Source organism: Apostichopus japonicus, chromosome 3 (genome assembly GCF_037975245.1).
Source record: "Apostichopus japonicus isolate 1M-3 chromosome 3, ASM3797524v1, whole genome shotgun sequence".
In the NCBI taxonomy this organism is placed as follows: domain Eukaryota; kingdom Metazoa; phylum Echinodermata; class Holothuroidea; order Aspidochirotida; family Stichopodidae; genus Apostichopus; species Apostichopus japonicus.
This window is the reverse complement of record NC_092563.1, coordinates 4,030,407-4,049,228: the sequence shown is the minus strand read 5'-3', so window position 1 is coordinate 4,049,228 and position 18,822 is coordinate 4,030,407. Positions and strand designations below refer to the sequence as shown.

At 38.8% G+C, this 18,822-nt stretch overlaps 2 protein-coding genes across 2 annotated transcripts; one reads left to right on the top strand and one right to left on the bottom strand.

The window, feature by feature from the left end:
* The first annotated feature begins 108 nt into the window (after positions 1-108).
* LOC139960641 (protein O-linked-mannose beta-1,4-N-acetylglucosaminyltransferase 2-like) lies at positions 109-4,860 on the top strand. The gene is made up of 2 exons (XM_071959173.1): positions 109-354; positions 1,218-4,860. Exon 2 carries the CDS (start codon positions 1,274-1,276, stop codon positions 2,963-2,965), a length of 1,692 nt encoding a protein of 563 aa, XP_071815274.1. The 5' UTR covers positions 109-354; positions 1,218-1,273; the 3' UTR covers positions 2,966-4,860.
* A 3-nt stretch (positions 4,861-4,863) lies between these two features.
* Positions 4,864-18,762, bottom strand: LOC139960647 (cystine/glutamate transporter-like). Its single transcript, XM_071959187.1, has 10 exons — positions 18,094-18,762; positions 15,066-15,191; positions 12,419-12,518; positions 11,950-11,994; positions 8,551-8,674; positions 8,247-8,350; positions 7,688-7,784; positions 6,893-7,042; positions 5,704-5,881; positions 4,864-4,996 (listed from the first exon to the last, which is right to left on the bottom strand). Exons 1-10 carry the CDS (start codon positions 18,518-18,520, stop codon positions 4,932-4,934), a joined length of 1,416 nt encoding a protein of 471 aa, XP_071815288.1. The 5' UTR covers positions 18,521-18,762; the 3' UTR covers positions 4,864-4,931.
* Positions 18,763-18,822: the final 60 nt, after the last annotated feature.

Here is an 18,822-nt window from a genome sequence, read left to right as displayed (position 1 = left end):
GACCCCAGATCTGAATTAGAAGAGCTCAAGAGATTCAGTTGTTCGAACATGAATCTTTCGTAAATCATCATAAAAATATTTATAAACTTGTTATTGTACAAATTATCTACTGATAATATTGAAAATAAAGTTTGTTAGACTTTAGTGAACTGGAAGTGATTTATCCATAACCTCCAACTAGCTGGGTGATTCCGAGGTACAGGGGAAAGTCCCTCCCTGCTCAAGGCGCTCATGAACAAGACCCGAAGTTTGTCACTTGTTTACTGTTTGTACATATCATGTTAGTAACCATATCAACTTACTCGCTGTTATTCCGTTTTTATGAGTACGCAGGCATCAAAAGGAGATATAAAGGTACTGACACGATTTTTGTTTTGTTTACAGTTTAAATGTTCATACAGAGACTTTCATACATCCTTCATTATGTTAGGCTTCTATGGGCTATACATGAAGCTAGCGAAATTGTGTGGTGCTTGCCTGTCAACAGACTAACCCGGTTTTTAGGATGTGTAACGTGTGTACAAATCAGTAGACTTGGTGTCCATTAATATTTTCTATGACATGCAGTATGTATTGTTGCTCATGTTAATCTGAAAGAACAAATAAACAAATAGTAAATTTCTATTGATGGAACTGATTTGATGTTGCAAACACAATTTTGTGGACATATTCTTTGTATATGCAATTTTGATTGCAAATTGCTATTCTCTCCGTCCTTCCTCCTCCAAAGCAAGATGACATTCAACTAAGTGCAGATAGCTTATCTAAATATTGTATTTCCTCCTTACTGAAACATCTTTCTTTCAAGCTTGTACTTATACAAAACCTGACTAGCTTTGAACAGTTTGACTGGGCTGAAGTCATTTTGTATTTGCAGTAACTTTTATGCATCTTTGTAATTTTATCAAAGTTTGTACTTCCAGTCACTGATTGTTTTCCCTCTTGAGGTTTGGTATTTAACAAAATTGGTTTTACCAAGAAAATTATTACATGAGGGAGGAACATAACCATTTAAAAGACATCAGGTTAATATCTGCACCAACAAGATCCAATTGCACATCTGCAGCCTGAAAATTACATCAGTCATGTACAAGAAATACTTACCTAATAAAAGACTCTTATACTCCATACCTAATTTGTCTTGATCAGTTAATATTGATTTGATCAATTCTTGTGAATCTGTGTCAGCCTGTGTGTCATAATTTTTGTTTTTCCAGAGAAAACCAAAAGCTTGCTTTACTGAGGCAAGTACCTTCACAATCAAAGTAAGGTGATGTGGATTTACGGTGCAGGACTAGGCGGACTATGTCTGGCTGTGGTATTTGTTCCTACAATCTGGTTTCTCACCAACCAAGGAATCAGTCATGTGGACACATATCCCCAAATACATAATGCTACCAGTGCATGGTGCTCAGGGAAAAGCAATGTTGATAGGGTTTGCCGATTCAAAAATTTATGTTTTTCTAGTGTTTACGACACCTTCTTGTTTTTGCATGGCGAAGAATCCATTTTGGATGGGATTCCAGATCAAAGGTTTAACCCTGCTCTGGTTGACTTGTCCTCTGTTGCTGATCACAATACACAATATTTTCACTATGTGGATGCTGCAGTTGAAAATCTTCTTGAGTTACCTCACAGACACCATATTTTCAAGATGGGAAAATTCTTGTTATTCAATAGGTTTAATCCAGACAACATAATGCATGTTTTTCACGATGATTTGCTGCCAATATTTTTCACTTTGCATCACCATGGCCAATTCAAAGACGGCCCTAATTTGACTCTGCTCCCGTTTGAAGGATGGACGCATGGAGAGTTCTTTGATCTGTATCGTGTTTTATCTAAGGATGAACCCATGTTGAAACTGGACTTGAAAGAGGACACCCTTACATGCTTCGATGAGATCTATGTGGGTTTATCTGGACTCTCTACTTGGTACCAATATGGTTTCAATATCCCTCAAGGACCCATCCCTAATCATAGGCTCACGTCTTTTCATGTCAAATACTTCCGAGAATTTTTTCAGAGAAAGTTGAATTTACGCACGACGTGCCCTCCAAATGCAAAGCATGGTGTGCTCTTAAGCCGAGAGGAGAACCGTCTGATCGTTAATGAAGGTGAGCTGGCTCTCAAAATATCGTACGCCTTCAATATGACAATGTTAACTGTAAGCTTGGAGACTCACTCCATTTCTCAATTGATTCAGGAGATTTCTTGCGCCAAGATCTTGGTCGGAGTCCATGGTTCCCTATTTATCCTTAGTCTCTTTTTGCCGCCATCCTCCATCGTACTAGAAATCTTCCCCTTTGCCGTCAATCCAGACCGTTACACACCTTACAAGACATTGGCTTCTATCCCAGGATTGGATTTACATTATGTATCGTGGAGAAATATGGAGGAGAGAAATTCCATCACTCATCCTGATGCCGCTCCTCAATATGGTGGAATACGTCATTTGAAGGAGGAAGAACAGAGACGGATCATCCTCAGTGTCGAGGTTCCTCCTCATCTATGTTGCAAAGATCCCGAATGGTTGTTTAGGATTTACCAGGACACCGTCGTCAACGTCACCGAAATTATAAAAGTCGTTACGGAAGCTATGACATCCAGTTCTCAGGATAGCTCAGTGGGAAAAGCTAGTTGGATTGATGGCAGTTTGAAACATCGCCTTGCTCCCGGGTTTATCAATGATCTTACTTGTGTTTATAGGAATGATTTAGGAGGAAGTAATATATTTCGGATAGCATGGTTACAGCCGTGGAATGTGGATTTTATACATTTACCCGGGATAAGCTATGAGGTATTGGTCCAAGGCCAAGGTTTAGAAACTGTCGATACCTTCATCACTAACGAAACATTTTTAGATATCATTCCATCTGCTAGTATTCATGTTTATTTTGTTTGGGTTAAGGCAGTATCCATGGGAACCAAAGGTCCCCAGTCTTGGGTTCGGTGTTCATGGTAATGATCATGTGTTGTTGGTCGTACATCCCAAGAATGAACAATGTTTCTTTCTGCATCTTAGATTGCTCCGATGATATTTTGGATGGTCGGCAAAAGAAAAAAAAGGGCTCCTATCTGTACCATTAACTTTATCCTTTAGTATATCATTGAAATGAGAATACTATTTGGTTATTCCATATTTTTCCTTATCCTCTATATTGTCCCAGGGCCTGGGAATGTAGCCCCCCCTTTCCCCCACTCCCTTCTCTTCTTGTCAGACCAGCTCCTATGCCAGTTTGTTGCTAAATAGGAACTTCTGAAAGCCTCCAAAGTGATTGTGAAAGAAATAAAGGAAAACAAAAGAATTGAGCAACTTTTTTCGTCTAACTTTATTATACACTTTAGCATTGAATGAATGGCACTGAGTACATCTATAGGCCTACAAATGAAAACTACGGCTATAAATACTATGATGTAGTTGAATATGATGTTACTTTTTTGGAGAGAGGTGTGAGCCAACACCGCTAACTCTTTGGGACTATGCATTTTCCTAATATGTTGCTGTTGTTTCATTTCATTCACAATTTTCCTGCACAAAATGCATATATACAACTATAACTGATTTGATCAAATACACAACATGTTGCTGTGAGAGGAAGTATTTCTCGGAGTATAGTAAAGCCCATAAAGAAAGCCTAACAAAAAAAGAACACTATACCTGTATACCCAGCACTATACCTGTATACTATACCTGCATACCTGTATACCAAGCAGTAGAGGAAGAACTATGAAAGCCTACAAATACAATTTCTCATTTGTTATTACAAATTCTTAATTTTTATTAGAAATTAATTTGTTATTCAAAATTAATAACTTTGTTATTGAAAAATTAATAATTTGTTATTAAAAATTATTAATTTGTCATTACAAATTATTAATTTGTCTGTAGTAATTAATAACTTGTTAAAAAAATTAAATTTTTTATTACTAATTTTTAATCACAATTAAAAAAATTAACCACCAATTTGTAATTTAACAAATTGTTATATTGTAATAAAAAAGTGGTAATTTTTATTTGCGTGGCACTTAATATGCTTTAACAGAGAACATAAACACGAAAAGGAAAACGAGAGAAAAATGAAACATGAAACACACGCACAAAACCTTGTGTGATATTTGCAGACTCTTAGTAAATAGACCATATTTATAATTCTACACTAACTAGTTCCAAAACTGAATTCATCTTGTCAAGTCTGATTTTAGTATATTTTCATAAACAATGGATATTTCCGACGGCCTGTCCTTGTCCATATAAATTTGTCTCATGCCGGAAAATTATCAGTTACTTGAGATAGCTAGCCTGCCTTCATTGGCTCTCCCGCTTCTCACAGTATCATTTGACCCCTCCCTCCTCCCGCTCCCACACACAACCTCATGAACTACAAGCTATAGATTTGTGGTGTCATAAACATTATTTGCGACAAGGTTCTCAATGAATGTAGGCAGGGTGAATTAACTCTGTTTCCTTCGCTTTAATGCGTCGCTCAGTTTACGTTTTCAAATTCAAATCATTGAATTTATATTGTATGGAGTTACGACTTAACGTTCACTAATACTTTTGAACATATATGGCTTCCCATAGTAGATATGCTTCGAAAAGTAGTTAACTATAAGCTGCAGCTTGTCAAAAAAGTTACTGTGATATGGTACAAACAGTTAATATTCAAATTACAGGTACAGTCAGCACTGAATATTAAAACTCTAAGTCTAAGTACGAGTGTAACGTCATGCATTTTTGAGAATGGACGGACGCTGTAAAGTAGGAAGTAAATACCGCGGTACTTTTTCCATCTTTTGATACTGTATAAGCAAGGCCGGTTGACTCGTATACAGTGGACATCCTGTATTCGTAAGACATCCTATTCGTAAGACATCCTATAATCTCGAACCGTATACCGAATTTAAGTCCCTATAATGTCGTTGTTACATCATTCTTCTTTCTCGTCTGCGGGTACAACGTATAACGTCCTCTGCATGAAAACTGTCACGGCATCTGTGGGAATTAAAACATTGGATGTGTGCCTGTTTGAATTATAAAGACTTCATAACAATCATTACAGCATTGCGTATACGCGCCGCCTGTTCTGACGCTACCTACAAGGGAGGGGGGGGGGGGGCTGAAGAGGGTTCAGTCTGGAGGGGTGGGAGTACGAGCACAAATGTCGAGGAGCAGTGGGGCATATCCTTTCTTTATGGAAACGGGCAGTGTGATCCTTGTGCACTCGGCTTCATTGCTGCTGCTTGTAATGAGACAATATATATCATGGATAAACTTCTCTGATGCATTTCCTGTGCAGCTTTTAGAAAGGTATATCCTATCATATGTTGAGCGCTCCCTATATAGTTTCAATTACGGTAAATCAAGTATAACTGCACCAAGCGTTTGATATAACTCTCCCCACCATTACCACCGTATGTTCTTGTGTAATGTATGTATGTAATTTGTGATCATATAGCATATTGGCTATAACATATCACCAGTGAACATCAAAAGTATAAGTCACGATTAAAAATCAACTGGCGCATCTGAGACTTCAGACCAAGGAATACTTCCGCTTCCTCGTCCAGAATACAATGATAATTATCCACGGTGGCCGATTTGGCCTAAATGCTTGATCGACACGAGGTAATTGTCAACCCTGGCCAATCACTTCTTAATTCCTCAACCCTTTTCTTACTACTGTCACCGTCTCTTCTCACCTGCTGCATTCCTCATCCACTTGGGTCTACTCTCCCACCAGACGAAAACCAACCACACGGGTATTCCCGCCACTGTCATCAGTATCCCTATACCAACGTCACGTGGTGCCGAGTAAACGGAGCCAGCCACCATAAAGATGGAGAGGAAGACGAAAATTATGGGAAGAGCTAGTGGTACCTATACAGGAAGTGAATAGCAAATATTGATAAGAAGTAATACAAATCTTTGAAAACCATAGGATGTGCTAGTGGTACCTATACAGGAAGTGCATAGAACATATTGATTAGAATGGATATTAAATATAAAAATAATGCACAGGAATTTATAGAAAATATTGATTAGAAGTAATGCCAATCTTTGAAAATTACAGGAAAAGCTAATGGAAGTGAATAATAGGAAAGATTGGTTAAAATTGATATCAAATATAGAGTTAGTACACATGAATGAACAGAATATATTAATTAGTAGAGATTTAATTTTATTGGTCCGAACATTTTGAATATTCGAAATTTCTTCTCCTACTTTACCTTTAAGGCAACAAGTGAAAATTTGAGATTTTTTACTTTCATTGAGAAATTAAGGATTATTATACAGTAAAAACATATAGTAGATAAGATAAAGAATGTAGATATTAAAAAGCTTCATCAGAAGGAGCGAACATCTCAAACAGAATAGCAAATAATTGTATAACTGACGAACAGAATCATTGAATATTTTGCCTTATCAGTTTTGTTACTCCGAACAATTTTTGTTTGGGGGGCAAAATGATCTGCATGAAAATTCATAAAATTACTCATTGAAACCTAAGATTAGAAATCGTCCTTATTATCAGCAGGAACTATTCTCTCGCTTTAAACACATTAACAAGAGCGGCGGATGCAGGGGAGGGGTGGATATCCCTTTTCATGCCCACCCCTCCCCCCAACCATACACACACACAAAGTAAAAAGGTAGTTATGAGCACAACTTTACGCGTAGATCTAATTATAGACTTAATTAAGAGACTAAATATGCCTCGGAATACACCAGTACACGTTTACAATTACAAATTTTCGCTGGCTGGAAGGGGGAGGGGAAGACCCCCGCAGACACCTCTCTACACGACAGTCAGATTCAACGACCCCCAGGGCCATTCCCTGTTTATTAAACTCCCGAATCCGCCCCTGAACACATTTTGTTATGATTTACCTTAAATGGTCTTTCGGCATCAGGAAACTTCCAGCGGAAGTAAGGCAGAGAAGCCGTTGCCATAGCGATGAAAGCCCATCTACTAAAGCTGAGGAAGTTAATGAGACTGTAAACACTATCACTGGTTAACATCAAAGACATAATAGGGAGCTGTGGAAGAAAGAAAGAAGATAAACGAAAAATAATTCCTACCATTGTTTGCTCACCTTTGTATTTTGAATTATTCTCAGTGTCTCTTCAAAAGTGAAGGCAAACCTGACATCGTATCTCATTTCATGACAGGTTTAATCATGTATACAAAAGCCTGACTTTACTTGGTTTGTTAATAATGGTGAATTGCTGAAGTGAACCACAGAACTTAAACTCATCATGAAGGGGAGCATTTTGTTTGAGGTAAGTTCAAAGACCATATAGAGCTTAAATTAAACATTCATGATAGGCAAATAAGTTCTATAGGCTCTAAGATTCCATTTCTTGTTTCAGTACTAAATAGAAGTCTATTGTTAGTATAATGTTGGGGCACAAGGGTACCGTGGCCCCTCCCATCTATGCCACCACCGTGTATCCAAAGACTTTTAGCGTTACATGGCACGAGTACTATTTTGTCATTCCTTAAATTGTTGGTTTCCCTCCTTCAATTGTTGATGCCCCTTCTTAAACTGTTGGAGCCCTTTCTTAAATTGTTGATGCTCCTCCAACTCGGACTTGCTGGCTACGTGCCTGCTGTCGGTCACGAGAGAGCCTTAATTAAGATGTTACTTATTATAGTGCAGACATCTTACGATGTTTCCATACCATGACAGCAGCCGCCGGTAGTGGTGTCTTTTTATCAATGTGGAGCATAGAAAGTACCTCTGGAAATTGACCATCTCGGCCAGCCACGTAAAACTGACTGAAACGGAAGTTTATAGGAACGTTTTGTAATTGACAATAATTATACAATGCAATGATGAGAGTTATACTTAAATAACATCAAATAACAATATAGGCTGCCTGATTTAAATTAAAAACATTGAAGCGAATGTCAGTCGGATTTCTTTAATATTGTATGTCTGAGGGACAGATAGATCTATATGCGTACACAGAGATTAACATGTTGGTTGTTCAGAAGTGTGCATGTTTTGAAGTGTACGGAAGCCAAGCAAAAGTTTATGGCATAAACACTCTAAGAGGGGTAAGCGTACGTCAACATTCATGTCTTTACTGTTATTCAAAGAATCAAAAGTATCTAATTGTCAAGGTTAGCACTTACTACGTTCTCTCCATAACCTAACTTTTACGAATCTTGATAAAATGACGAGGCCGTATCCATGATGGTTGATTACATGCACTAATTTATCTTCAGCAATCTTACCGTGAAACTGTGAATATGCCACCATTTATGGATCCAATACAGGAGAGCGCCACCGCTATCGGCATCAATATCCACCAGTTGCCGAGAACGCGTAATCCATAAGACTGCAGAAGCGAATATAAAAAGATATGTCCAATCATTGATATTTCTTCACATAAGTCTCGACGTAATTCTTCACATTCAACCAGGAAACGTATCAACATTATGATTTGCTGCAACATCATATCACAAACCAATGGCCCTTCTTACATATCATTTACTGTGTATCGTAAAGCAGTGACCATCTACGTAAGATAAAACTCACCACAGCAACTGCGTCAGATGCTAGCAGGTCATCTGGTGTCAAGACAACGAAATAAGCAACGTTAGTTGCGACGTAAACGACCGTGACGAAAAACATGGAGGTAATGATGGATATTGGAATAATTCTGAAAAGAAATATTATACGTGAAAATGAATATGGAACAGGGGCGGATCCAGGGGGGGGCCGACCCGGCCCCGGCCCCCCCTTTTTGGAAATCAGTTGCGTTTTTTTATGTGGGAGTACTTCAAATTCCTAATAGGCATAACTTGGTGAAAGAAAAGCCTAATATATATCCAGCTGCTCTTCCCTGAAACGCGATCGTTTTTATTCCAAATTTGAAACTAAGGCAATTATCAGGCCTATGCGACATCACGTATTAATTAGGTACGGCTTACTGTCAGGGAAAATCAATGCACAGTTAGCAAGTATATCATAATTATCTGAATGAAAGGGGGTGTAGGCGGTTTTACACTATCTAACGCAACGTAGTCGCCAAGAACCTGAAGTATTTTTAAGGGAGGGCCCGAGGAACATGAACTTATAGCATGCTCCTCGTGGTGAAACATAATTGCACCTATTAAGCATGGGCGGCGATCCTGGGGGGGAAGGGGGGATATATCCCCCCCATGAAAATGGGTGGAGGGGATGTAATACACCATATCCCCCCCCCCCCCACCAAATGCCAGGGATAAGTATATTTATATGCCTACATTTATGCATCATCGTGAATGTACGGCTCTTTTTTAGCTTCATTTCTCGCCTACCATAAACGCAGTGCGATCTTTTCAAATAAAAAGTCTTTATCTTCATCACGATATTGATATAGTACATATATGCACCCTCATAGTATTCATATAGGCCCTATAGTAGGCCTACACACGTACATGTTCCCTCGAACAGCTGAGAATCTCATGTTACCAGGGTAATGCTTAATACACGTTTCACCTGGATGCCCTAGCAATCGGTACCTAGGAATGTAACTATGTGTTATTGTGTATTGCATGTGTATAGGCCTATTATAGCCTGCATGAGGCCATTTTCTTCATCGAATAATATAAAAGAGCTCTCGAACATTCTAACGTAGCGCCTGAAACAAGATTGACAGGGGCAATTTTCCCAAAATAACACCCGAAATTAAAAAAAAAGGATTTTGGATCCTGATTATGAGATATTTCGGACATGATATCCCTATTTTAAAGTTGGGTATATGCCACTTGGAAACCTGGGGAAGTGCCGTTTCCGGCCATCTAGAGGGTTTGTAAATCCCAAAATTTTCTTGTACGCTTCGCGCCAACTCATGGTGGCGCTACGCTTAGAACTCGGAAGTACGGATCGCCGCCCATGCTATTAGGTGAATTGAGTGTACTGTTAATAGTAGGAGAGACTAGTGTAGGTTCTTATGACCAACTAGACCGGTTTCTGCTCTCAAACTTTATAGGAGGAGCTTCACCAGTAGTAGCCTTTGAATATTTTATATTCGGCCTGGGCGTCTCGTTCTCAAAATGCATCTATTTTCTGTGCACGAGTTTTTATGGACTCATAGTGCAGCTATAAGAGCATCTAAAAGAGCTTCGTGTGAACCTTGAGAGTCAGCTGATTCTTCGTTAGTATGAAACCTTGAGTTAACAAGTAAATCTTTGAGATTTTGGGCCCTCTTGTAGGCTAGAATCGGTTCTTTTGGAAACAGTTTGGATAATTCCGCGTGCAGGGGCATAGCGAGCGGGGGGTGGTGTGGGGGGGGGGGGGTGACACCCCCAATAATTTGGTCGCTGTCGGCAAATTTTGGGTCTGTCGGCAAAAGGAGAAAGATGAAGAGAGCGGAAGGGGAAGAAAGAAGGAAAGCTGAATAGAGAAAAGGAGAACGGGAGCTTCTTTATCGGTTATTTCGATTTTCCAGTTCTTCATCTGATAAACTCATTCACCAAATTCCAATCACCCGACGCCTGCAAGTTAAAAACCTCTCGGCAAATACTGATAATGTCACGGCCGTCAGTATAGCTACTGTAGCCAGGCTCAGCTAGACGAGTGCCAGAATCGCCGGCAACTCAGTGAAAGAAATGGAATTAAAGGCTTCCGTATAGGCCGCAGCCCATGAGTCGTGCTATCGTGTGACAACGTGTTGTTATTATCCTCTGTTCAGAATGACGTCATCGCAGATGTCATTCGTTCTCCGTGGAAAACTTAAGGACATGGCTCACGAATTCAGGCGCGGATCCAGAGGGGGGGTCCAGGGGGTCCGGACCCCCCTGCTCTTGGCCAAAAAAAAAAAGAGAGAAAAAAATAATTAAATTAAACGCCAATTTTAAACATGTAGGACGTCAGAAGGGCGGGTTCAATTAGTTTGCGCATGGATATGGAAGATATTTTATTTATTCCATATTCGTTTTTTTCCGCCTTTTCATAGACTTCTTGACATATATCTAATGCCTCCTCTTGGGGAGTATTGGTATACATGGCGACGACATCGAGTGTAGCAAGTACTACTGCTTTTGGTAACGGGGTGGCTTCCACAATTTTCAGAATGTGATTTGTGTCTTTCACATAGGTGCTTTGTTTTAATACAATAGGAAGCAAGAAATAGTCCACAAATTCCGATATTTTTTCGGTCGGTGATCCGTTTCCGCTTATTATCGGGCCCTCCCTTAAAAATACTTCAGGTTCTTGGCGACTACGTTGCGTTAGATAGTGTAAAACCGCCTACACCCCCCTTTCATTAATAAGTATATCATAATTATCTCATTGAATATATCTTGTTTTATGTTTTTTCTTGGGGTGAATCTGGTGTCATAATTTTCGCGTAAAAGAAAAAACGAATCGACGCAATAATAGTGTATCCATTGTACATGCACTGTTGAGCGTTGTTAAATATGTGTCTATCGAGAAAAAATATGTGCACAAAAAAAGCGTGTCTGCAACGTTTCTGGTTTTTCTAGTTTTTGGCGAAATGTTTCACCATTTTGCATCTAAGCACTCACAATTAACCAAAAATTTCCAAGGGGGAGGGGGACAACCCCTCCCCCTAGACCCCTCCCCCAGGACGCAGATCACTAAAGTGCTACCATCGGGATGTCGGCCCCCCCTTTCTCAAAATCCTGGATCCGCCCCTGTGGAATATGCAAAATGAAAAAGGGACAAGAGGTGAACTTTCTACCTCTTTTCAATAGTGATTACGAAACAAAGAGAACAGACGCATGGATCCAGTTGTCATGGTAATGCTTAATCGTCAATTATGAAACTAAAGTCACTGAACGTGCTATCATTTTAATACACTTCAGTTTCGTATATATATAATTTCGTATACATATATATATATATATATATATATATATATATTCGTCAGCATGATATCAGGGCGTGTCCACCCACAGAAAGCAATACATATTCTGCTCAATAGCTTACCTTGATGGATTTATCATCTCCTCTGTTACGTTAGTGACGTACTGCCTGTAAATTAAACAAACAGGATGTGTATCCAACCGGGTTATGAGTTCTATTGATATTGAATGATTAATGATTACCATAAATTTATAATATAAATACTCATTCGTGTAATTTTAAGTTGATAGCTTTTGATATGTACTTGCAAGCAGTGTCATGTACTTGCAAGTAGTGTCAATGGGTTTAAGAATGCTTTGGACAAGCACTTTAAGCATTGTAATGTAGCGGGTCTGAGTGTTTGTGTCTTCAGTTTTTTTTTCTCTCCTATATAGGGTCCTTGATGGCAACTTGAGTGTCCCTCCTGACCTTTTTTTCTATACTAAACTAAACTATATACGTTGAAACCCTTTAATATACACGTTAACTAAAATTATAACTCTTCTACAACTTTGAAATTGTGAGATTTAGGCCTATGTATACACAACTTTACCATCCAGAATATGCGAATAACCCCGAGTAAAACGCCAGCGGGAGTAGTGGCCAATCAACCTCCTTCACGTTAAACGCATTTTTGAAATTAGATGTGTTACCTAGCAACATGGTGGAAAAGAACAATACAATGTGATGTATTACTTATTGAAAATGTAAATTCACGGAATTGCATATCTCCACCAAACTTCACGGATGTCGTGACTCCAAAGTTACATCATCGAACAGCGACCAAATGTGATTTCATGAGTCCTGTGGGCAGTGGCGTAACCAAACTTTTTCATTTGGGGGAGAGGGATGAAGGGGGGGGGGGTGGTGGTAGCAAAGAATTCGAGTGGGGTGGGGAGTTTCTCGCGCGACCAGCTCGGACATTTTAGGTACTTTTGTTACATGCCCCATTCTCAAACACTTGTAACCATGGTAATGTTACTGTTTTGAATTTCTCTGAACCCAAATTGACCAGTTCATCCCTGAATTCCATCCGCTAAATTGTCGAAGGAATAGTCTAACTAAACATGTGATTTTTATATATTGTGGAGAAAGTTATACTCTTAGCTGATAACCCTATATGTGCTCTGTTCTCATATACTGTTTTACAGTATACATAAATGTATCGGTCACAGTTTTGCCACAAAAGCCTATGTGTCATTGCTTGATTCATTTTGTCAGTTAAATTTGTTATTTTCCGAATCAAATTTAGAATTTTGATAAACTTATAACAATAAATAAATGCAATAGCGATGGGAATTTGACAATTGGGTTTATGTTTTCGTCCTTTCGATTGTTTTGTCTGAAGTTCTCATTTTGGACTGGACCATTCTTTGAACAGTACAGTTTAAGCTATAACATTTTCTATGATTGACTATAATTAATGATTGAAATAAATTTGTATATGAAGCTTCATCGACTTAGGCTTCATTCGTTCAGGCAGCACAAAACTGTCTGTCCAGCACCATCGTCCATGGGTTTCATTATACATGCATCGGTTTATTAAAGTCTATATAGTCATCAGAAACAATATTTCTGCCTCTATAGTCTAACGACTGACCAGTCTGTGTGAGTTCAAACGTACAATGTTTAAATTACGTAATATATCATACTGCAGCTTCCTAGTAGCAATATCGAATCACCTTTGGACGGTCGATATAGCTAGGGAGTTGTTATCTCCCTGATATAACGACGGTAAAAGTTATAAACATACATATGATATAACCAGGGAGTGTTCCATAACAACTCCCTGATATAACTAGCATGGTAGCAGATTATCTCGTTCGGTAGTATGTGTGGCGAGGGGAGTATAGGATGACAGAAAGCATAATAATAGGATATTATTTAAATTGAGACACAATTGGCTGCATGGTATTTATTTGAGAACTCGCGTCAATTACGGATTAACGTCAACAGCGAACTGGTTTAACGGAGCTTTTAAATGATATTTGTTCCCTTCAAATTTCGTCAAATATTTGTTTTGCCAACTAATGTCATTGGGGGGGGGGGGGGAGCTGGTTACGCCACTGCCTGTGGGTAAGGTGGAGCTTAAAACACGGAGTTTTCAATATTTAATTCATTGAAATTTAGCAGTTCATACCATCTACACATTGAAAGTCCATTATTTGTTACATGCATGCAGGCTATGACACTATCAACCATTTTGTTTTTGATATGTGCATTAATAGGCAGACCACTGATTCCTTATGGTATTCTCATACCTGTCACAGTATATATATATATATATATATGTTATCTAATACTCACAGACCCAAGGACTATATCTTGCAGTCTTAGACTATATAAATAAGCCTTATCAAATATTATTAGACCAGCTGGTCTAATAATATTTGATAAGGCGTTACCTCAAACCATTCTATAATATATCGTATATACTAACTGACACCCCTTGGAGTCAAACAACTAGAAGAATATTACTATAGTTCAAGATGTAAATAAACAAGAAGAGCTTATTTTAACAAATTATACAGATGATCACCAGATAAAATCGATTAATCTTTGCTTCATTATTAACATAAGCAAATGGCCTACTAGTACCTTTTAAGAAATCTGACAGTCGCAATTTGTAAAAATGCATTGCACCTATGAGGGTGTTTACATTTGATCAGTTTATTCTAGTGAACCTTTGCACCCCTCTAATATGTAGCGGGATCTAGTTTATAATGAACATGTGCAGTATAAATGAATGGAATCTTGGACTCGCCAATAAGAAAATATATCATAACTAGAGTACAGTATTTTCAGAGAATTCTAAGACCGGTGATAGTACCCCGACAATATTTCTAAATATCGCACGCCCAATTACCTGGTGAAATAGTTTCTGACCCGTGACGCAACCACGTATAATTCAATCTCATCCACCCCCACCCCCCCCCCCCGCCATTGACAGACAGTATTATAGAACAAAATAGTACATATATATATATATATATATATATATCATGTAACTTGTGAGATGCAACCTAAAACAGTAAAATCTCTTCAATATTGACTTAAAAAGTCGCATAAAACTATAGCACCACTTGCATATATAAATATATACTCAGACCTGCAGTGACTGACCGGTTGTCTTAATCTATTAGTCCTATCGAATATTCTCAAACAAGCGATGACTTATAGTCTCAGACCAGTGGTCTTACCTTGGATGAGCAATACTATTCCTGATATGATGATGATGGCCAATCCGAGCAGTTTAGCGATGGTAAAGATGATTTGAACACGTCTAGTCAACGCGGTACTGATGCAGTTACAAAGAGTGGTAGTGACTAAGTAACGAAAGACCAAAAATAAAACCAAGAAGAAATTGATTAATTTGTCTTTATGGAATCCAGGGGACCGTAACCCCATCCCTCTATTCACCCACACCTCTCCCCATCGTGTGTTTATCGAACTTAGAAGATTATCAAATCAAGAATACACATTTAGGCCTTTCTGATTGGACAACGGAATAGGTTGCGACGGAAACTTAGCGGCAACCTAAGTTTTCGCGACCGCAACCTAAGTTTCCGTGACGGCAACCTAACTTCTTGCGACAGCAACCTAACCTCTAGGGACGTCAACATAACGGCGATACAAACGGCGTGCCTTAAGCCCGAGTCACATCTGCGCGATTCAACACGCGATTCAACGCGCAATACAATTGAAAGTTGAATCGCGTAGTTAGACACGGGTATCAACTTGTTGCGCAATAAAAGTTGCGCCGTCGATTTGGGTTGATTTGCAATAGAGCAATGTCCTAATCAGCGCAACTTCTCAGAAGCAACTTTCTGATTCGCGTGATTTAGTTGCGAGTTGAATCGCGTGTTGAATCGCGCAGATGTGACCCGGGCTTTAGTTTTACTTTCACGCCACTTCATTCTGTAAATTACACGTAAACGCAGTGGCGGCAGAAGGCGCATCCGATACACACAGAGAACACTGCAGTTACTATACTATCATTAACCCCAACAAATCCAGTTTGATGTATTTGTTGAGATTACACATATCCTCAGTTCTAACTGTACAGCACATGCTACAGATTAACCCTACCGATCCAGTTTTTCATGTGACACAAAACTTTCAGATTTACGATAGTTACTGTAATCTCCGTGTGAATCGGTTGAAAGGCAGCCGAGGAGAATGAGCGGTGGAACAGTTTGTGAGGTCGTAGACCAGCAGTGGATAAGGTCAGATTAGTATGAAAGAGTCGGACCTCACGAATATGGTTGGCCACAGTGGACAAAATTCGGGAATTTATGCCGACATTTATTTGATTTAATGCTAACATCAATTAGATTTTATGCAGACATTAATTCTGAGCCAATTAGGAGGCAGTTTTATATGTCTACACAAAATCGATTTTATGCCCTCATAAAATCGGTTTTATGCTGGCATATATTCGATTTAATGCTAACATATATTCGATTTAATGCTGACATATATTCGACCAATGAGAGAGCAGGAATACATGTCTCATGCATATATTCACTTCCGACAACAATTCCAGCCACATTAAATCGAATATATGTCGGCATACATTCCCGAATTTTGTCCACTGTGGCCAACCATACACGAAGTGTAGATTCCTCCTGTACTATATAATGTTACAACATGAATGATCAAAGTCTATGTATGTTTATTATTCATTTTAGATGATAATACAGACAGCAGTTATGTTATTCGCTTGTATGTGCTAACAAACCTCTCGACAACATATTTACCTTCGACAAATCAAGTCGTAGGAAGAAGGGTAGGGAGAAATTATTCGTTCGATTTATGGTTTTACTATATATAAAAAAAATTAAAACTAGAGGATTGAACAGGCATCAACCGTTTACAGCGATAAATGTAAGCATATAGTCTTCCAACCCGTATAAAAAATGCTCATACTATTGATATTGTCAAGAACCTGCTGAAAAGAATTACCTGTGTGAACAAGCATACAATATAGTTAATGTCATGTAACTGTCTCATAGCACCCTTGTACAACTTTTGTTTATATTGGCGCTATATCAATATTTCTGATTTGTTAATTGATTGATTGATGTCGGCGAATTATGAGCAAACTTGGAAACAGCTCAGCGTGTTGACAACAGTATACGAGTGTCATAAGTTTAGCATACTAATTGAGTTTCCTACTTCACCTTTGCACCGATAATGAAAATTTCAAAGCGCTTAAGAGAAACAAAAAGGTTAGAAAACCAAATAAACACCCCTTCCCCACAATGGTAATTTTGCATACACGTTTTGAATGTTTTTCAACTGTTCAGGAGTGCACGGTACATATAATTGATATATTCATGGTCTGTGCATTTGGATTGTTTGGGAATATGCTGTAGGTCAGTTGGGTAGGGTGGGGAGTTTTGACCCCCTTGATTTTATTCACCCACAACATGCATGGGTGCATCTCTGTTTAAAAGGTACAGACACGAGTCAGCGACTCGGTTCGTCATTATTGTCAGTGTCATGATTGAGTACGGTACATCTTCTAACCATTTCCCCATTTTCTTATACTATATATAATCTTTATTTACTGTAATGGAGATGGGTTTTGCAAATGCTGAATCTAAAATGTTGAGGCCATAACATGACTTAATATATGTGAAGCTTTTAGTGTCACTACTATAGTAACATGCTACCATGCAAAGTGAACAAGACAAAACTCAAAACAAAGAAAAGCATTGAAAAGGGTTTCAGATGGCAGTGGCACTATGACATCACAGACTTACAAAATGGCAGCTCCCTTACACGTCATTTAACCTAGGATTTATCCAAAAATGGAGCAAGATTTTTCTCAGTTGTTTCGATGTTGTTTCTCAGTTGTTTCGATGTTTCTCAGTTGTTTCGTTTTTCAGAAAAGATCTCTGTCATAAAAGCTGAATATAATGGCTCGGTTTGTGTGTCTCTTTCAAGTTTTCGAGGCTTACTGGCCCTCGTGAGATGAAAAAAAAAAGACCGAGCTAAGAAACAGATTATATGGCGGTCCCGGGAGCAGGACTGGGAGCGAATTCACACCCCTGCCTCATTATCATCTCAATACTTATCGAAAAGAGAAGGCTTGAAATAAGCCGGTGTTCATCCACGATCTAACACGGATATAGTCTCAAATAAGGTACTGTAAGGTTTCCTTATCACTGGGTCTTTAAACTAAACACTATACTAAACTAAACTAACACATATGATACTTACTTAGAATTGTACACGCCAGCATCCTTGTGATTGCGAAAGGCGTGCCACTTTCACAATCCTGGTAAATCGGACTTATGAGATAGGTAGCTGCGGTGATGGCTAACACTGCTGAACTAGCTGTCCGGATGGCCAAGATCTGAGTCCATACTCGCAAGAAGGCAAACACAGGCCCTGCTGAGTCCATGATGTAGGCATAATCACCTCCAGATTTCTGTATAGTGGTCCCTAACTCTGCGTAGCACAAGGCCCCGAGGGTGGAGAAGATGCCGCACCCTACCCATACTACTAATGCCCAGCCTACCGTACCTGTATTCTCTAAAACACCTTTCGGTGATATAAATATCCCTGAACCTATTATTGTACCTACGATGAGAACGAAGCAGTCAAAGAGATTTATTTGTCTCTTTAAAACAACTTTTTCTTCCATATTTGAATTGAGATTTTAAAGAACGAAATATCTAATGATAGTTAACCATGACTTGATCTTATAGTAGAACGCCTAACATGATCGTAAGGCTCCGCGGTCCAAGCATCAACTATAATTATAAGATGGCTGCAACAGTGATGGATGTCTGTACAAAATCACTGGTAAATACGTCGATATTTTGTTATCTATACCTCGGTAAATAATCTCGAAGATAAGCAAATAAATACACCGTTAGAAGTGCCTCATGGTCGTGTTATCTATCTGTTAAACATCGAACTCCCAGAGAGGAGCAGTTTTATAAG

Excerpts from the sequence above, each read along its gene's own strand:
- LOC139960641 (XM_071959173.1), top strand. The coding sequence starts at position 1,274 with ATGTGGATTTACGGTGCAGGACTAGGCGGACTATGTCTGGCTGTGGTA.
- LOC139960647 (XM_071959187.1), bottom strand. The coding sequence starts at position 18,520 with ATGGAAGAAAAAGTTGTTTTAAAGAGACAAATAAATCTCTTTGACTGC. Across the intron at positions 8,675-11,949 it reads GAGATGATAAATCCATCAAG|AATTATTCCAATATCCATCA; the intron begins GTAAGCTATTGA and ends ATTTCTTTTCAG. Across the intron at positions 8,351-8,550 it reads CATCTGACGCAGTTGCTGTG|TCTTATGGATTACGCGTTCT; the intron begins GTGAGTTTTATC and ends TCGCTTCTGCAG.